Source organism: Oryzias latipes, chromosome 11, assembly GCF_053564925.1.
Source record: "Oryzias latipes strain Hd-rR chromosome 11, Olatipes_Hd-rR_3.1".
NCBI classification, from domain to species: Eukaryota; Metazoa; Chordata; class Actinopteri; order Beloniformes; family Adrianichthyidae; genus Oryzias; species Oryzias latipes.
In genome coordinates this window covers 13808354-13826761 of record NC_136247.1, presented here as the reverse complement: position 1 = coordinate 13826761, position 18408 = coordinate 13808354, and the positions used below count along the sequence as shown (strand labels likewise).

At 38.1% G+C, this 18408-nt stretch overlaps 1 protein-coding gene across 1 annotated transcript; it reads right to left on the bottom strand.

Moving 5' to 3' along the window:
• Positions 1–273: 273 nt before the first annotated feature.
• On the bottom strand, positions 274–9363 carry LOC101175092 (uncharacterized). Its single transcript, XM_004074264.5, has 6 exons — positions 9073–9363; positions 7874–7996; positions 6581–6742; positions 6237–6421; positions 4533–4648; positions 274–1801 (listed from the first exon to the last, which is right to left on the bottom strand). Exons 1-6 carry the CDS (start codon positions 9158–9160, stop codon positions 1642–1644), a joined length of 834 nt encoding a protein of 277 aa, XP_004074312.1. The 5' UTR covers positions 9161–9363; the 3' UTR covers positions 274–1641.
• Positions 9364–18408: the final 9045 nt, after the last annotated feature.

Here is an 18408-nt window from a genome sequence, read left to right as displayed (position 1 = left end):
TGAAAAAATGTATATTTGATAATAACAAATGATATGTAATTATTATTATATAAAACTAAATATGTACATCATAATAGTCCTCTAAGAGAAAGACGTCTATTTTTAGTTGTCTAAAAAAAGGCTGTCATGTAATATTTTGGACAATATGTCACAATGCAAGAATAACAATAATAATAATTATAATAACTAAATAGTTATGATGAATCAGTTTAAAATAAAATGACCACCTTAAATATATTTAGTCTCTCCTTTTCAAGACAACACATTACAAAATTTGACTCTTAAAAATCTTTATTAAAGAAGAAAACTGGGACATTAGTCTTGTGATATTAAAGCAGATCAGTTTTTACGATGAATTTGCTTGAAACATATTTTTACATTTATGTGAGCTAAAATTCATTAAAAAATCGTATTTATAAATGTACAATTAATCATAAAATCAATAAAAAGTAAAAGAAAACTACTTTTTTTGCCCTGATTTTGTTAAAGTAAAAATGTAAAAATATTTCCAAAAACTGAGGCAAAACTTTACGAACATGAAGGTAAAGCTTCATAGATCATTTTTTTATTAACAAAAAAGTACCGGTAGTCTGCAACAGATCTAAAATGATTCAATGTAAATGTAAGTAAAATAGTTTGTAATCCAAAACATGCCTGAATCATAACAGAGCTTCCAGTGCATCCCAGCAGAAACAGGCAGCTGGGATGGTGCAACTCAGACATGAACATATACATGCAGTAAGTGAATACAAACAGATGGCAACAGAAAAAAAAAATGGACGGCTGAATAAAATTTTCTTACGTATTGCAGTTCTCTGTTGATTGGTTGCAAATTTCAGCAAAACACAACTAATGAATTCTTTTCTGTGGCAGTTTTATGATAAGTTTTCACCACAAAACTTCAAAAAAGGTCTTCACAATGTTGGTAAATGCAGAACTGTGCATTCACACATCCAAAAAAGCATTAAAAGGTTTTTAATAAACCTTTTATTATAAGGATTCATGTCATCACACACTTTTTGTCTTATAACACAGGGACCAATTAGTCTTTAAAATAAAATTTACTTAGCAAAATTATCCTAATAGTCTCTCACATCACAGTAGATAACTTCTTTTTTTTCCTCTTTGATTTTCCAATGTTATTCATGCAATGGGAAATGAATGGAATGCACATTTTTTCAATTAAAGTCTTTGTTTCAAAACCTATTATTGTGCAGCAGAAGATTTAAACTTGTTTCAGTTTTGAAAAAATGGCAGCTGTGGCCTTAAGGGACTGACTTTCCTGTTAACAGTAACTCCCTCTGAATAGTTTCTATGTAGTTTTTAAAAAACGTGTTCTTGGTTTTCTGAATTTCATTTTTAAACTTTCCCCCAAAGATGTCTTTATCTCAGGCATGAGTAATGATTCATGAAGGATAAAGGCTTTTTGCTGTTATGGAGTTCACTCCTGATGGTTGAACAGAACACCAAAAGTTACTGCTTCTAAACTGTAAATCTACTGCAAATCTACGGCTCAGATAAAGAAAGGTTACTAACATTAAAGTCACAGTAAAAACCATTGTGGGACAACTCTGAGATTGGGAATGTAAAACCATAATAAATCCTAGAACTTGTTGTTTTTGGCAGATGGTTGGACAAAGCTCACTGTGTTTTCATTTCTTTCTCACAGATGAACTTTATGGACATCTCACAGGGAGCATCATACCAGCTCCGAATCGCCACGCGCTCCAGCACCTGAGTTTTCACGATGTAACCGCAGTCCTCGTTGATGTGGTTGTTAGGCTCCCCCTCTTCCCAGAAACTACAGACAGAAAAAACAAATCAGAATAATCGTTATAGCTGTCCAGATTTATGAACTTTGGTTTACTGTAGAGAAAAGTAATACATAAAAAATAAATTTAAATAGTATTTTTAGTAGTTCATTCATCTTCGAAACCCGTCTGTCGCTTTATCTTTTTGTAGTGCATTTGCTAAATCATACATTGGTAAAACTTTTGTTTAAGTTGGATTTATATTATTAGTGTGTAATTGGATGCCTAGAGGTTATGTGGACTTGACTTAAAAAAACAACAAAAGTTAACTTTGTCAATGTTTTAATGTTAGGCAAAAATCAAAAGAACTTAATATTAGAAAAGCTAAATTATTTGGATGCTTTTCCGTTGTGGAGGTGAACAGGGATTGCATTAGATTTTTATGCTGTTTTGATTATCCATCCTTGATTCCATAAATATGCATTACTATTGCATTGTGAAATATGCTCGCTTCCTGATAAGATGTGCCGATGTAAGCAGCAGGCCTGTCTGTGACTCCTGGTCTCTGTTTTCTTTTTTGTGCTCGAGTGTTTATAGAACAGAGAAACCTGCGGAATGTAGACTAAACTTGCATCCTTGACTGATGCAAAAACACAGAGTCCAATGACGTATTTTGCGAGTTTACATGTTGCCTTGCTGGACAATAAAAAATAGCCTTTCTGCTTTGTAGAGAGAGAGAATGACAGAGCCTGCCTTGGTTGTGTTTTTCAACTCTTCCTTTTTGCAAAAGGTTGGTAATGTAATGCAGACTTCTTGTGTGAATTTTCCTTTCCCAACTGCACATTACATTTTTGGTGTCCTGAACTATCCGAATCTCCGAAGGCCATACAGGGTCGCAACAACGTGATCCAAACACAAAAAGTTACTTATGTTCTCCAAAATATGAAGGGGGAAATAAAGGTCAGAAAATAGGAATGTTAACATCTTAGTCATTTACTACTATTGTGAAAATAAGGAAGACAAGCCGCCTGACTTTTCTGAAAAAAGCTGTTGACTCAGCAGGAAAGGATGGAAAACATACTGGAGAAAAAATTAAAAAATGTTTAAAAGCATTGCATGAAGCAGAAGTGGAAAAAAAGAGTAACTTAAAAATGCAAAACAGCAAAAAGACAAAGAGGATAAAGGTCAGACTGTAAATTCTGAGAAAACAATCTGTTCTTCAACAATGTGGGGCTCCTTAGAGTCAGTATACAAAAAACTACCACAAGCAGTCTGTGGAGAATTCACTTTTTACTATTTTTCAAAGAAAAAGGATTACTTATTCAACAAAAACAATAAAAAATATATGTGGGACCCTCACATTTCAATAAAATTTGAGACCACTGGTTACTTGAGAACATGTGGTTCTCAAATCTACAAAGAAACCCCCCCCCAAAAAAGGCAAATCTGCAAGGAGACTGTGCTCCAATATTTATTAAACTCTAAAAAATAAAGGGAGCAAAGAAGAACTGGATAGAGTGTTTCTAAGCAGAGTTAATGTAGTTATCAAAGCCAGACTGTGGTGTCTACATGGCATTCAACTCTTTGGTTGTCCTGTTAAACTTCATCACATGAAACTCCCTCAAATGCAGCATGTGTACGTCTTTTGTTTGTTACAACAGCACCAAGACAGCATCTGGAATATCTTTTTAAATGTAAGTAACCCTGCAACAAACAAATTTAAATGACTTCATTTTAATTGAAAAAATACACATACATTGAGCCAATAATTTCCATTTTGGCTTGATTAAAAAGTTAATATGTGGCTATATTTGTGTAATTAACTGCAGTTTAACCCTAAAAAAAATGTTTTCTTGCCACACTCATGACATTAGTTTCTTCAATTCACATTCTCACTCCTGGCTTGCCGCTGCCTCTTTTATCTTTATTATGTCAATGATTTTACCATAGTGTGTTTAATTTTAGCAAAAGTGTATAACCAAAAATCTCCATTATTTAACAAGAATCCTACATGACATTATAAACTCATATTAGAAAACAAGAGGGAACGCTCAATCCCTACTTTGAAGTCTATTTTTTAAACTCAAATACTGCTGTTTATTTATGGTACACAAGCTCTTCAGGGCTCAGAGATCTGAAGAAAGCAGTCCACCAATAAAACTTTGCATCAGAACCCAACTGTGTGCAAAGGTTTTTGGCAGCAATGCTGCACATTGATGGAAGCAGCTTCCTAAAGATCTCAGATGTTCCCCAACATCTAGTTATAACTTGGATCTATTTTTTTTGTCTTTACTGTGTTTGGGTAAGGTAATAAACAGTTGTGACTTGTGCCTTACAGTGTCTTTAAAATGCCATGGGAATCTAAGTAACAGAAGAGTAAAGGTTCAAATTTTTGTTTCCTGAAAAAAAGTCAGAAATTGGCAGAAAACGGTCAAAGCATTGCTTTTAAAAACAAAGTGTCTTTAATTATTGTGCATTTGGGCATGTTGGCTCTAACATAAACAGAAAAAAATCAGGTAAATCAGGTCAACAGATCGAACCTCTTTCTAAATCTGCAGTATGCAAAGTTTAGCCAAAACAAAGGTGAAAGTCTGTTAGTGTTTAGTTTGCGTTGGCTCATTTTTTTACATCACAGTCTGACTGAAGTCGGCCCAGTGAAATGGCACCAGACGTGTCGTCGTGATTAAAGGAAGCTCGACAGTTCAACCGTTTATTGTTATGTAACAAAATTATGATATTTATGTGTTGGTGGTAGTTAAATGTGGAATGAACTGAAATAACCTTTTCTCTACAGATGTTCCATCGACCCACTTCCACTCGTCTTCCTTCTGTCTGTCTGAGATTCCGAACCAGTAGGCATTCCAGTGGGCTCTGGGAAGAAGATCCCACAGGAAAGTCTGGCAGAAAGCAGATAGATAAAGGAAACAATAAATTGTATTAAACACATTTATTCATTTCATTGATCAGAAACTTCTGTCAGTGAGGTAGTTTTAAAGATGGACACAATATTGGCTGATGTGTGTTTCTCCTTTGATGACAATTTGACTTGTCAGATCCAAAAATATGGATGAAGTCACTATCAGTATCCCCCCTTGAGTCAAAACAAAGAAAAACTGGTTTCTGAATTAGAAAGGGGGCTTTAAATAGATCAAGTGCCTGTGAAAACATTTCCAGCATCCAAAGCTTTTTATGGGTAAATTCATTTCACCTTAATAATCAAGAGTGTGCTAACATTTTTTTGTCTTTGACAAATGCACACTTTCTTAGAAAACACAAAATTGTAAAAAAAAAACAAAAAAAACAACAATAATAAAAACATTCAAGTGAAAGATGAAGATCAGAATCGGCAGAGAAGAAAAAAAGGCAGACAGCAGGACTTTGAGGAGCACCGGTAGAGGGGCAGTGTCCTTTTTACAGACCACTTAAAGATTTGCCCAGACAAATTATATTAAATCAAATAAAAAATTCAGCTTTATTATCAATAGGCAAAAAATGGCAGAGACAAAAACTTCATCTAAAAGATCCTCTTTTAATTTCCTTTGGTTTGAAGTTTCCTACTCAAACGCTTATCTTCTTTTAGCAAGTCAATGTGTCACATTAAAATGCTTTGTCTGCCATTTTACTTTACAAAAAATTATCTTCTGCTTCATCCTTTTTCCTGTTTTTGCTTCAAAAATGACCACCAAGCTCCCATCATGAACATGATGTCCTGAACAAATCTAAGTCCTGCAAACCTAATGTGTGTTTGAAGTTAGATGTCAAAGCAGATAATTAAATTATATATATAAATAATAACAGATAAATTGTCAAAATGAATCAAATTGCGTCTGTATTTAATGTGTCATAAAGATAAACTTGCTTCCCTATATCTGTAGAATGTTATGAGTCAAACAAAGGACAAAGATCAAGTTTCAACAGGTTGGAAGTTTCTCTTTTCAACAAAACTTACTAATATTTTCTTAAATGTAGAATCTGCCACCTCATCATTCTTTTCTATACAAAAATGCATCATAAATGAAAAAAAAAATCAAAATGTAGTAACAAACCTTGTTTGTGAGCTGGTGTTTCATAAAGAAACTAAGTGAAATGAATAGATAGAACACAGACCAACTAAAACCAACTGACCCCAGGGGTTAGCATGCTGCAGATGTTCTCAGTTTGTAAGAGCTTTAAGATTCTACAATGATTGTTTTTTTCATGTGACACAATTTCCACATTTAAAAAGCATTAAAGTTCATTCAGTACAAGTGACTGTAATAAGCTTGTAAATTCAGTTCTTTCTTCTTTAAACACCACAGATATAGGCTTGGAATTAACACTGGCTTGAGCTACATATTCCACAGTTAGTGTAAAGTGTTCCAAAGAAACACTTTCCTTGAAGATTCCAGAGAAGACAGTAGTGGATCGTACCCAATAAAACACCCTCCTCTATGTCAATCGCATTTAAACATATTAAATCTACCTGAATGCAAATCAGTGATGTACCTGCTCCTCAGCGGTGTGGATGATGGCAAGGTGTGCTCCTTGCCTCTGACAATATGTCTGACTGTCTCTCCAAGGTTTCATCTGTGTGGAGATGAAGTAACAGCTGCTGTTGAAGAGATGCCAGTTTGTGGGACATTCGACTGGCACCCCAGTCATGCTTGGCATCAGGCTAACCACAGGAGGAGCTGATTAAGAAAAGATAAAGTGAGGCAAAACACATGTTTTTTGCTCATGATAATTCAGCTGAAACAACTGTAAAATAAAAGTGAAAACAAATCTTACAGGTGGGTACATTTATTATAAATGTAAAAAAAATAAGCACATTGGTTTACAGATTAGTATACCTTTGGTGGTTAATTTGAGATCCAGTTTGGCCAGCAGAGCCCTTTTCTCTTCCTGCAGCTGTTTATTCTCCTGCTGCAGTTTGCTGATTAAGGCTGTTAGAGCAGAGACATCTGTCTGCATCAATGTGGTTCCCTCATCACCCCTCTGAGATCTGTTCTTATCTGTGGAAATACAAAAAAAGAGATAAATCAGCGACCCATTAGATAATCCTGTCCACAAAAAATGGATTATTGGAGAAAAACTGGAGAAATCTGGGGGACTGTTTTAAGTTTTTACTGTAATTTATTGGTGCCACCAACTGATGGGTAGAGACTTCCTTCTGGTTGTCTCAGCACACCCTCTGTAAAACAGCGTCTGCTGTGCTGGTTGGAAGGACCGCTGTGTCTTAAGACCATAGTGATGCTTAAAAAAGTGATTTTTTTTGGTGTAAGGTCTGCAACATTTCATTCCAAAAAGCAAAAAAATGCAACAGTGGATGTAGTTTAGTTTTCTTGGACCTAAATACAAATTTATATGAATCTGGTTTTGTCATAAAGCTGCTTTTTAACTTTTTAACTCAACTATGTCATTACAAGTCACATCAACTCAACCAAAATGCTCTTTTTTAGCAATTAAGTTGACACCAATAGTAATACTAAAAAATTCAAAAACAAAACAGTTGATCCAGAAGAAAAAGCAAATGTAGACTTTGGGAAAATAGCCAAAAACTATTTTTGATAATATAGTCTTATTTGTTATTGCCATGATAAAACCACGCCCTTGGGTTAATCTAAAGGAACGGGTCGTCAAAAATTATAAAAGATCGACTTCATTAGATTGGTGTTACAACATTAACATACTTAATCTTGTATCCTGTTTGCATTTTCCACAGATCACACTTTATCAATGAAGATGCCAAATATTTACTTTGAGATACGGATAAAATAAGCTCATGTTTGATTGTGTTGATACATGTCATGTCAAAATAAATTAAAAAAGGTATCTCTATGACAGAGACAAGAAAACTGATGAATTACTAGACTTAAACCATAGAAGAAAAAGAGGGATCCGACTTTGCACTTAAATGCAACTTCTGCTTCTTTTAATTCCAGAAGGCTAAAAAGTTTTTGTCTGACTCTGCCACTGTTCCTCCTTTACTGTCAGCTTTGGACTCTTTAGTGCTCCAAGAGGAACTCCACTACAGCTCTGCTGGGAGCAGGGAAATATGCTTACAGCAGGTCAGCATGGACTCGTCGTTATTAAAGCATGCTCTTATGTTCAAACCAGAAGGGGAAAAAAACAGAGGTACTCACAGTGAGCACTGACAGCTATGATGGAGATGAGCAGAATGGCACAAAGTGAAGCCAGGCAGATGGTGGCCAATCTGTAAGGACTTTGGACCAGGGAAGTCACTCTGACCGGAAACACTGCCAGATCTGGAGAAAAAACTCTGTTATGTAAAAAAAACTGTTTTTATAAAAAGAAAAAATGTCCCACAAAGGCAAAAAAATACCAGAATGTAAGAAAAAAATGACTTACCGGTAATTAGCACTTAAATCAGAAAGAAAATTACATTAGGATTCTAACATAGTATTAGACCTTCTGTGAGAAAGCATTTTTAACCCTTTGTGACAATTTCAAATTCTCATTCTAACTCAAATAAAATATTAAAAATCACAAGGTGTTTTGTGACAGGAAAAATTAGTTCTTTTTTCGCTCTAAACTTGTTTGTTTCTGGTGCTTAAACCTAATTGAAGTTGTACATATTACACAACTCTAGAGACTAAACTAAATATGATCGAAAACAAAGAAATAATGGAGGTTACAGAAAGACTGTAACTAAGCTTTGTCTTTTTTCTCAGTTTTCTTCTAACCGTCCTTTATCATGCTCCATATTGTTAAGTAAACTATGAAGATTGTTTTCTCTGATGCAAATGCTGTTATCTTTCAAGGTCAGACAAAGTATATATCTGTGAGAAAGGTAATGTTTTCAGATTAAATAGAAATAATTGATCGTTATTTTAACAGTTAGTGCTCACATTGACTTTTCATACACTATTTGATAATATGATGCAACACATTTTAGCTGATTCAGCCTTTGCTGCTCAAAAGAAAATAATGGATAATCATAAATGTTGAATACACTAACAAATAAACACAAAATCTTTCAGATATGACCTTTTCTCATTACATAATTGATGTTTTTTGTAATTAAAAAAAAAAGAATAGCAAGCAATAGTCAATCGATTGGATTAAAAATAGATTTTAAAAAAATAACCAAAATTAAAACAAAAATAAACAAAATGTGTTACAAAAACAATGTTATAAAAATAAACTATTAAATTTAACAACTTTGTAGAACACTTGTAATGTTTAGCAGAACTGTAGGTCTAAAATATTACAACAGAAGGGGCACAGAAGGGGCACTAAAGTGTATGTTTTTATTTAGATGACAGAGATTGAACCTAGTGTTCCGCGTGAGGACGCAACAGAACATCTGGACTGAACTCACCGCTGTGCTGCACATCAGCTCTGTGTCTTAACGTGTCCCGATTGCCTTCGTCATCCACCAGTTTGGAAAAAGCCACGGAGTTTGACATTTTAGCGGTCGGTGGAACATGTAGAAACTAGACTGACAGAAGCCTCTGAAACCTCTGGCAAAACTTCAGGTACTAGGTACTGATGGTAACTACTGACGTAGCTACAGCTGCCCTGGGGCAGACTGACAGAGGCGTGGCTGCAGGTTCGCGCCCACGGCCCCTCTGACCATCACCGGGACATTCGTACTGATTCACACAGCAGTGGAGACACTCTAGAGGCAAGGAGGGTGAAGTGTCTAGCCCAAGGACAAAACAACAGTTGGCTGGGGGGAGCGGGGATCGAACCACTGACCCTTGGATTACCTGCTCAACCGCCTGAGCCACTGCCACCCAATACGCAGTTACTTTATTTTTTTACAACATAAATAAATAAAGCATGTAAATGTCACTTCAATTTTTACATTATATTCTGAAAACATTTTAATACGCATGTATTCTAACTTTTATTAAAACATTTTCTATTAAGGATTAAAGTATATAGTTATTAAATAATATTTTTCTCAAGATAATATTTATCTAATCGTTATTTTAGAATAATAATACTCACGTAAAAAAAATAATGTAAAAAGAAAATTCAGAAACTGGAGCAGAATGTTATAAATGCAAAAGACATTAATACAAAGACAAGCTGGTCCTGATGAATGGAATGAGCTGGAAAAGTGAGAGCAAAAGTAATTCTGCTGTCGGGGAAAAGGGAGAAACCCTGACAGATAGAAAAACATTTTTGTGCTATTTTGTCATATAAAGTTTCCAATAGAAGTAGTTGTAAACAGATTTAAATTTCAATAATTTTTTTTGATAAGTGACGTAAAACATGATTCAACAGCATAATTGTATTACATTTTACATTATTTTCTTTTATTGTATCACGGATACAATGAAAAATAAACACAAGGAAAAAGTAAAGAATATTTAGTGCAAAATACACAATTTAAGAATTTGACTTACAAAGACTACAGCTCCACAAGAGAAACATATTTTTATCTAACAAATATATACAATACAAAAATACGCAAACGTCATAGCTTGTAACATTTAGTTAATCGAATGGTGTTCAAATGTCATATTTGACTCTTCTTTACTGAATTGTAACCGTTTTTATACATACAGAAGTCAGAACTATGTCTCTCCCTCTGGTCATTAGTCAGACTACAGCTCCCAGCAACCCCAGCGCACACTTTCTGAATGCTGCACGCCTGACTCTCATTCATTCATCAACCACGGTATACTTAAGCACAGCACTGAGTGAAGCTCAGTGTGAAGTATTGTTTCTGTCCCTCTGACCTCTGTACTTAGTGTTATATTTGGACCTGATCTTTTGTCTCCTGACCCTGTTTTGCCAGCCCTGATTCTTGCCTGGATCTTGACTACTCCATCTCTCCTCTGATAATCTCATGCCTGTTATTGACTACTGCCTGCCTGACCCTGATTTAGCTTTGTGGACTTTTAGTTGAGCTAATAAACCTACTGCATTTTGATCCAGTCGTCTGCTTGTTCTTGTGACAAGAATATTGTCACAAGATCATCCTGTATAAATAAAGGTTTGATAATAAAAACAAAAAGCAGGTATGACATCAAGGGTAGTCACATAATTAATAAGACAACTATGCACTGGTGGATTTAACGCACCCAAGGAAGCAACGGAAACAAATGCATTAAAAGAAAAACAGGAAATGCAGGAGAAAACTAAGGGATAAAACATCAATAAACTAAATATACACTTCTGAGACTATTTCTAAAAAATACATAAAATCTGTGACACTTCCATTTACACCTTTACCTCATAACTTAGGCCATATGTGTAAATGATTGAATGCAGGTTAACCAAAGATATAAATATTATACAAGAACAATAGATGCAGGGCTCATACCCTTACAGCAAAATGTACTAAAACTATGGGATACAATGCAGCTTTTTTGTTCTATGCACATACTTAAGTGTTGATAATGAACATTCATTATAGTATCTTTTCCAGGAAATCTGAGAAGATGATTTCAGTCCAGACTGCGGTAAAAAAAAAACTCTGGAGGTGCTATTCTTGGATCATTGACTCTTCATCCACACGGAGATCTTCTTTCCTTCTTTTAGTGACAAAAATCCAGATCTAAATGATGAACAGTGACATATTTAACAATATAACATCTGAAATTTGTTCACATTTCATTAAAGTTTACAAGGAAACATGAAAAGCTTTAGCATACAATATAATATTTTGGATTTTACAAAATCTCTGAGCTGCTACAATGAAAACAGGAAGTTATCAAGATTCTGCTGCTTTCCTGCTCATCTGCATATACTCTCATTCTGTGCTCCTTCACCCTCTGCCAGAGATTCGTTTGCAAGTTTCCAGCCTTGTGGTTGCATGCCTGTTTGGGACCTCGTTGATAGATTTGGAGGCCTTCATTAGCGCCTGTTGATAACTGTTTCTGGATTTGTAAGACTGTCTATTTCAGTTTTGTTATAGACTAGGATGTTTGAGTGAAGAGGGCTGAGTGGTTCTGATGTCTCAGGAGGAGGATTTGCTCTCAGGCTCAATGATTTCCCAGCAAGAGACTCATCTCCTGCATCAGATCTGAGTCAGCACATTTAAAGCTCTGGATTTCATTGTATATTGCACTAATACAGAGTGAGCAGCAGCCATCAGTCTTCTTTGGATAGCTGGTCGGTTTCTCTCAACTTCTCAGTCTTGTAAAACTCCTCATTGCTGCCCTCCTCCTGTCAGGAAGGGGCTGTGCTGCGTAGCCTGTCCCGTTTTTATTCTGAGGAACAATAAACTATTTGTTTCTCCCAGTTATGAGTTATGACACTTTAAGGGTCTAAAGTTTTGGATGCACACTATGTGACAACGAGCAGCTGTCACATTAAAGAAACAGACAGAAAAGGTTCATTGACAGAGTTTATTGTTTTGGTGCAGTTAAAGTTAAGCAGCGGCAGCAATGTTCTTCTAGGTCAGGAGCACCTGTGAAAACACATAGATTTAAATATTTGTTTTACACCTGCTGCCTTGTCTATGCCTTGTCTGATTGTGATGACTTACCTCTGTTTTCTGTGTCAGAAATGGTCCGCCAGCAAAAGAGGTCCCTAAGGGTACAAGGACCTTATATTGGTTCCAGGGAGGGAACCAAAATCATTGTATAGTTAACAGGGGAGATTTAGATTAGTAATTTTAGTATTGGAGTGAATTATTGAAATGTTTTAGGAACAGTCTGTGTATTCTATTTTTGCATGGGGAAATTATCTATTTTTATAGGGGTTAGGGGAACTTTGAATGTACATATTTTAATATTTTGTGTAAATAGATTTTCTGTGGGAACCTGGGTGGATGGTAGCTCCCAAAGGTGAAATCCTATAAAGGTGGGAGTTGTAACCATTGGGTTTTGTTGTTGGTTGGTGGTTAGAGCTGGGCCATGACTGTGAAATGCCAACAGAAGAAATTGGAAAATAAAGTTTGAGTAAAAAATCAAGTCCTGAGACTCCGCCTGTGCTTCTACCATGAGGATGGCCTCCGAGACTACGAGCTGAACGTGACAAGTGGTGTCAGAAGCAAACAATTAAATGCACAGTGCAGAAAATGACAAGAGGAAAAAAGACTGAGACCCCTGATCTTCCTTTGGATGATGATAAAGCCACCTCATCTCACCAGGAAGGAGCAGCTGCTCCAGATGAACCAGATAAATTGGAGGAGTTGACTACTCTGGTGAAGACTCTCGTCCAATCTCAGGCATCCAGAGATAAACTGGTGGAAAAGGAGTCTGCACGCCAAGACCAAAGATGGAAAAACCTCCAGCATCAATTTCAGATGCTCCAAACACAAGTAAAAGAATTAAAAGATGATTTTGAGACCAGAGCGGAGCAGGAGGATGATGATGATGATGATGTTGGAGAAGGGGCTGATGACGTGCAGCTTGCTATGCCAACCAGCTGTGGACCTGTCCCACCCACACAACGGGGACCAATACTGCAAAAACAACCCAAGATCTTACCACTTTCGCCTGAAGATGACATCGAACACTATCTCATGACATTCGAAAGGATAGCTACTGTTTGCCGCTGGCCTAAAGAGGAATGGGCTATTCAGCTCATCCCATTGCTCACAGGTAAAGCACGAAGTGCATATGTGCTTATGGATTTTGATGACTCTGAAGACTACGAGAAGGTCAAAGAAGTAATTCTGGCCAAATATGAGATCACGGCAGAGACATACAGGAAAAGATTTCGTGCTTTGGACATCAATCCTGGAGAGACCCCACGTGAACTCTATGTGCGCCTGAGGGAACTTTTCAACAAATGGGTGAAACCGGAAGCCTGCACTGTGAAAGAGATTTCTGAGAAGTTAATCCTGGAGCAGTTTCTTCGGATGATGAACCCAGAAATGGAAATTTGGATTCGTGAAAGAGATCCACAGTCTGCAGAAGAGGCTTCACGTCTAGCAGAAGTTTTTCTATCAGCTAGAAGCGGGAGAGGAAGACCTAACTTTGGCCGTGACAGCTACTTCTCTGGGCGGAGTAAGTCTTATGCGGGTGAAAGGGGTGGTCAAACACATAGTAGAATGCATAATAGCCCCAGGCAATTTTCAGCTAAAGCCAAGGAGAGCAGACGTTCATTTTCTAGTTCTAAGCAGAATGTCCGCTGTTATCAATGTAATGAAATAGGCCACACCCAGTATACTTGTCCTGCCACTAGACAAAATCCACCTTCCCTGCTATGTACAGTGCCTAGACCCTCTCAGCCGGTTCAGGTCCAGAAAGAAGTTGTGACAGTACCTGTATTGATTAATGGTCAGAGAAAAGAGGCTTTGCTAGACTCTGGTTGCTTTAAATCGGTTGTTCTGGAGAGTCTGGTTCCAAGAGATTTATGGAATGAAGCTACTGCTACCATCGGTTGTGTTCATGGTGATGAGAAAGCGTATCGTACTGCTGAAGTTTATCTAACTATAGATGGTCAAACTTATCTCATGCCAGTAGTCCTTGTGCCAGAGCTGCCTTTTTCTGTTATATTGGGTAGAGATGTACCTTTGCTTTTTGATTTAATACAACAAGCGCATGCAAAGATGGATGGAGGTGTTTGTGAGACATCTGTTCAGGCTCAGAGGAAGCCAGTTGGATCAGATCATCAGCATGCAGTTTCTCTTTGCAATATAGTAACAACAAGAGCAAATGCAGCTAGAAATCTACTTGAGGAGCTTCCTTTTCACAACACCGAGTTAGAAATATCTCCTGTGAAAGTGCGAAAATCTAGAGCTCAGAGAAGAAGAGAAAAGTTCTTGGCTACAGTTGAAACACAGTGTGATGATGAGAAACAACCCAGCCACGTTTTGGATTTCCAAGTTCCAGCTGATATAGCTGCTCTCCAAAGAGCTGACCCCAGACTTAAAGTATGGTTTGACAAAGTCTCAGAAATAGAAGGGCAGAAGACCGGTAGAGTAGAGTGTCTGACAGATAAGATTTATCTGATTAAAAATGGCATCCTTTACCAACGTCATGGAACAGTTGAAGCCTTAGCACTGCCGCAATGTTTTTCAAAGAAAGTTATGGGGATTGGTCATTCCATCCCATGGGCTGGTCACTTAGCTTTCCAGAAGTCACTCAACAGAATAGCTAATAGGTTTGTTTGGCCTGCTATGTATACCCAGTTAAAGGAGTTCTGTGCTTCATGTGAAATATGTCAGTTAACAGCACCACAGGGAGTTGCCCGGGCTCCACTCCAGCCTTTACCACTTATTGAGACCCCCTTTGACAGAATAGGCATGGACATAGTGGGGCCACTTGAGAAAAGTTCATCAGGTCATAAATACATTTTGGTTATTTGTGATTATGCCACACGTTACCCGGAAGCTTTTCCCCTGAGATCAGTTAAAGCAAGACAAATAGCAAACTGCCTTATTCAACTGTTCTCCAGAGTGGGCATACCAAAAGAGATTCTGACAGACTGTGGCACCAACTTCCTTTCCAAACTGTTAAAACAAGTGTATAGTCTGCTAGGAGTTAAGGGCATTAAGACCACCCCATACCACCCCCAGACAGATGGACTGGTCGAAAGATTCAATCAAACCCTGAAAACCATGCTACGCAAGTTTGTGTCGGAGACAGGCGCGGACTGGGACCAATGGCTGCCTTATCTTTTGTTTGCATACCGGGAAGTGCCACAAGCATCAACAGGTTTTTCACCTTTTGAACTTCTTTATGGTCGCCAGGTCAGAGGACCACTTGATCTCCTCAAAGATTACTGGGAGAAGCCAGTGACGGATAAAGACAATGTGGTGTCCTACGTCCTGAAGATGAGAGAGAGGCTTGAAAGGATGAGTACGTTGGCACAAGAACACATGAGGTCAGCACAAGCACAACAGAAGACGTGGTATGACAAGAAAGCCAGAGATAGAATTTTCCAGGTTGGTCAGCAGGTGCTGTTGCTCCTCCCCACCAGTGACAATAAGCTGTTGGCCAGATGGCAGGGTCCTTACAGCATCACCAAACGTTTGGGTGAGGTCACCTATGAACTTTACATGCCTGAAAAATTAAAAAAACATCAGCGCTTCCATGTAAATCTGTTGAAGGAGTTTCAGCTACCAGCATCAAACAAGCAGGAGTGCAACCAGACACTCTTTATCCGGGTGGCTGATGATGATGAGGAGGAGAGGGAGAAGTTGTTTCCACATGAAGAAATGGCATCCAGCCCTGTCGATGTGTCACATCTCCAACCGGATCGGCAGAGGGAGGTGGGGCGATTATTAGATGCAGAACTTTTCAAGGAGACACCAGGATTCACCACACTGGTTCAGCACAAGGTTCACCTGAAGGAAGATGCAGTTCCCCGTCGAAGGTACTACAGAATTCCAGAACGTTTGGTTGTAAAGCTCGAGAAGGAGATTGAACTGATGTTGAAGCTGGGCGTCATTGAGCCATCAACCAGTGAGTGGTGCAGTCCTGTTGTGTTGGTCCCAAAGAAGGATGGATCACTGAGATTTTGCATTGATTTCAGATATCTAAATGCAGTATCAAAGATCCAGTCATACCCGATGCCACGAATAGATGAACTGTTGGAGAGGGTTGGAAAATCAAAATTCATCACTACGCTCGACTTGAGTAAAGGCTACTGGCAAGTGGCACTTGCACAAGAGACCAAGGAGCTGACAGCATTTACAACACCTTATGGCAAGTTTCAATTCAAGGTGATGCCATTTGGTCTCCAGGGGGCACCAGCGACATTTCAGAGGCTCATGGATGAGATTCTGAGAGATTTTCCCCAGTTTGCAGCGGCATATCTGGATGATGTTATAATTTTCAGCCACTCCTGGCGGGACCACATGTCTCATCTGCGCCATGTTCTCCATCTAATAAAAGCAGCGGGACTGACGATCAACCCAGGCAAATGTGTCGTGGCCCAACAACAGGTCGAGTATCTGGGCCATGTTGTGGGTCAGGGTCTGGTGAAACCACGTGTTGGCAAAGTGGAAGCCATTCAGGAATATCAGATACCCACAACCAAGAAGAAAGTGCGGGCCTTTGTAGGGCTGGTTGGGTGGTACAGTAAATTTATTCCCCATTTTGCAGATCGAGCAGCTGTTCTTACTGATCTCACCAGGGCTTCTGCACCTAACAAGGTTGTTTGGACTGAGGACTGTGATGCAGCGTTTCGGGATCTAAAGGGGGCCATCACAAGTGAGTCTGTTCTATACAGCCCTGACTTCACTCGACCCTTCATCCTGCAAACAGATGCATCTGCTGTTGGACTTGGAGCAGTCTTGGTGCAAGAAGCTGAAGGGGAGAGGCATCCAGTGCTGTTCCTAAGCAGGAAACTCCTCGACCGAGAGACCCGATACTCTACAGTGGAGAAGGAGTGTTTGGCCATGAAGTGGGCGATTGACTCTCTGAGGTACTATCTGCTGGGGCGCCACTTCTGCCTAGAGACAGATCATCGTGCCCTGCAATGGCTGAGGAGAATGAAAGACTCCAATACACGTCTCACTGCATGGTACCTGTCTCTTCAAGCCTATGATTTCACAGTGCAATATCGAGCAGGAAAGACCAACTGTGTGGCAGACTGTTTGTCCCGTGTTCATGAGAATTGATGTACTGTAAACTTGGGAGAGGGGGTGAGGAAATGTGACAACGAGCAGCTGTCACATTAAAGAAACAGACAGAAAAGGTTCATTGACAGAGTTTATTGTTTTGGTGCAGTTAAAGTTAAGCAGCGGCAGCAATGTTCTTCTAGGTCAGGAGCACCTGTGAAAACACATAGATTTAAATATTTGTTTTACACCTGCTGCCTTGTCTATGCCTTGTCTGATTGTGATGACTTACCTCTGTTTTCTGTGTCAGAAATGGTCCGCCAGCAAAAGAGGTCCCTAAGGGTACAAGGACCTTATATTGGTTCCAGGGAGGGAACCAAAATCATTGTATAGTTAACAGGGGAGATTTAGATTAGTAATTTTAGTATTGGAGTGAATTATTGAAATGTTTTAGGAACAGTCTGTGTATTCTATTTTTGCATGGGGAAATTATCTATTTTTATAGGGGTTAGGGGAACTTTGAATGTACATATTTTAATATTTTGTGTAAATAGATTTTCTGTGGGAACCTGGGTGGATGGTAGCTCCCAAAGGTGAAATCCTATAAAGGTGGGAGTTGTAACCATTGGGTTTTGTTGTTGGTTGGTGGTTAGAGCTGGGCCATGACTGTGAAATGCCAACAGAAGAAATTGGAAAATAAAGTTTGAGTAAAAAATCAAGTCCTGAGACTCCGCCTGTGCTTCTACCATGAGGATGGCCTCCGAGACTACGAGCTGAACGTGACACACTAAAACAGCATTTGGCTTCACAATCAGTCTAGATTTAACTAAAAACTAATTTGAGGGAGAATTTTAACATTTAAAGAAAGATGTTTAGTGTACATCAATAATTCTGAATCATAAAAGGTGCAGAGTAATGATGTTTACAACAATCACAGCAAACCTGGAAAACCACTCCTCATGCAGCTTTAAGAAGTTTACAACTTCAAGTGGGAAACAGCTGAAATATCAAAAAGGTTAATAATAGAAACAAATTGTTTGATTGACAGATTTAAGCAACCTAAGTACTTTAAATCTTTATTATTAATGGAAGTCTTCAGAGCATTAAAAGACACACTCCAAAGAAAATTTTGTATGCTATTTTTAACATGTTCTTGTAGAATTTTTCTCATGATAGAGGACATACAGTACATAAAATAAGTAAATCTTAAAACTGCGTTTCTTAGTATTCTTTAGTCAA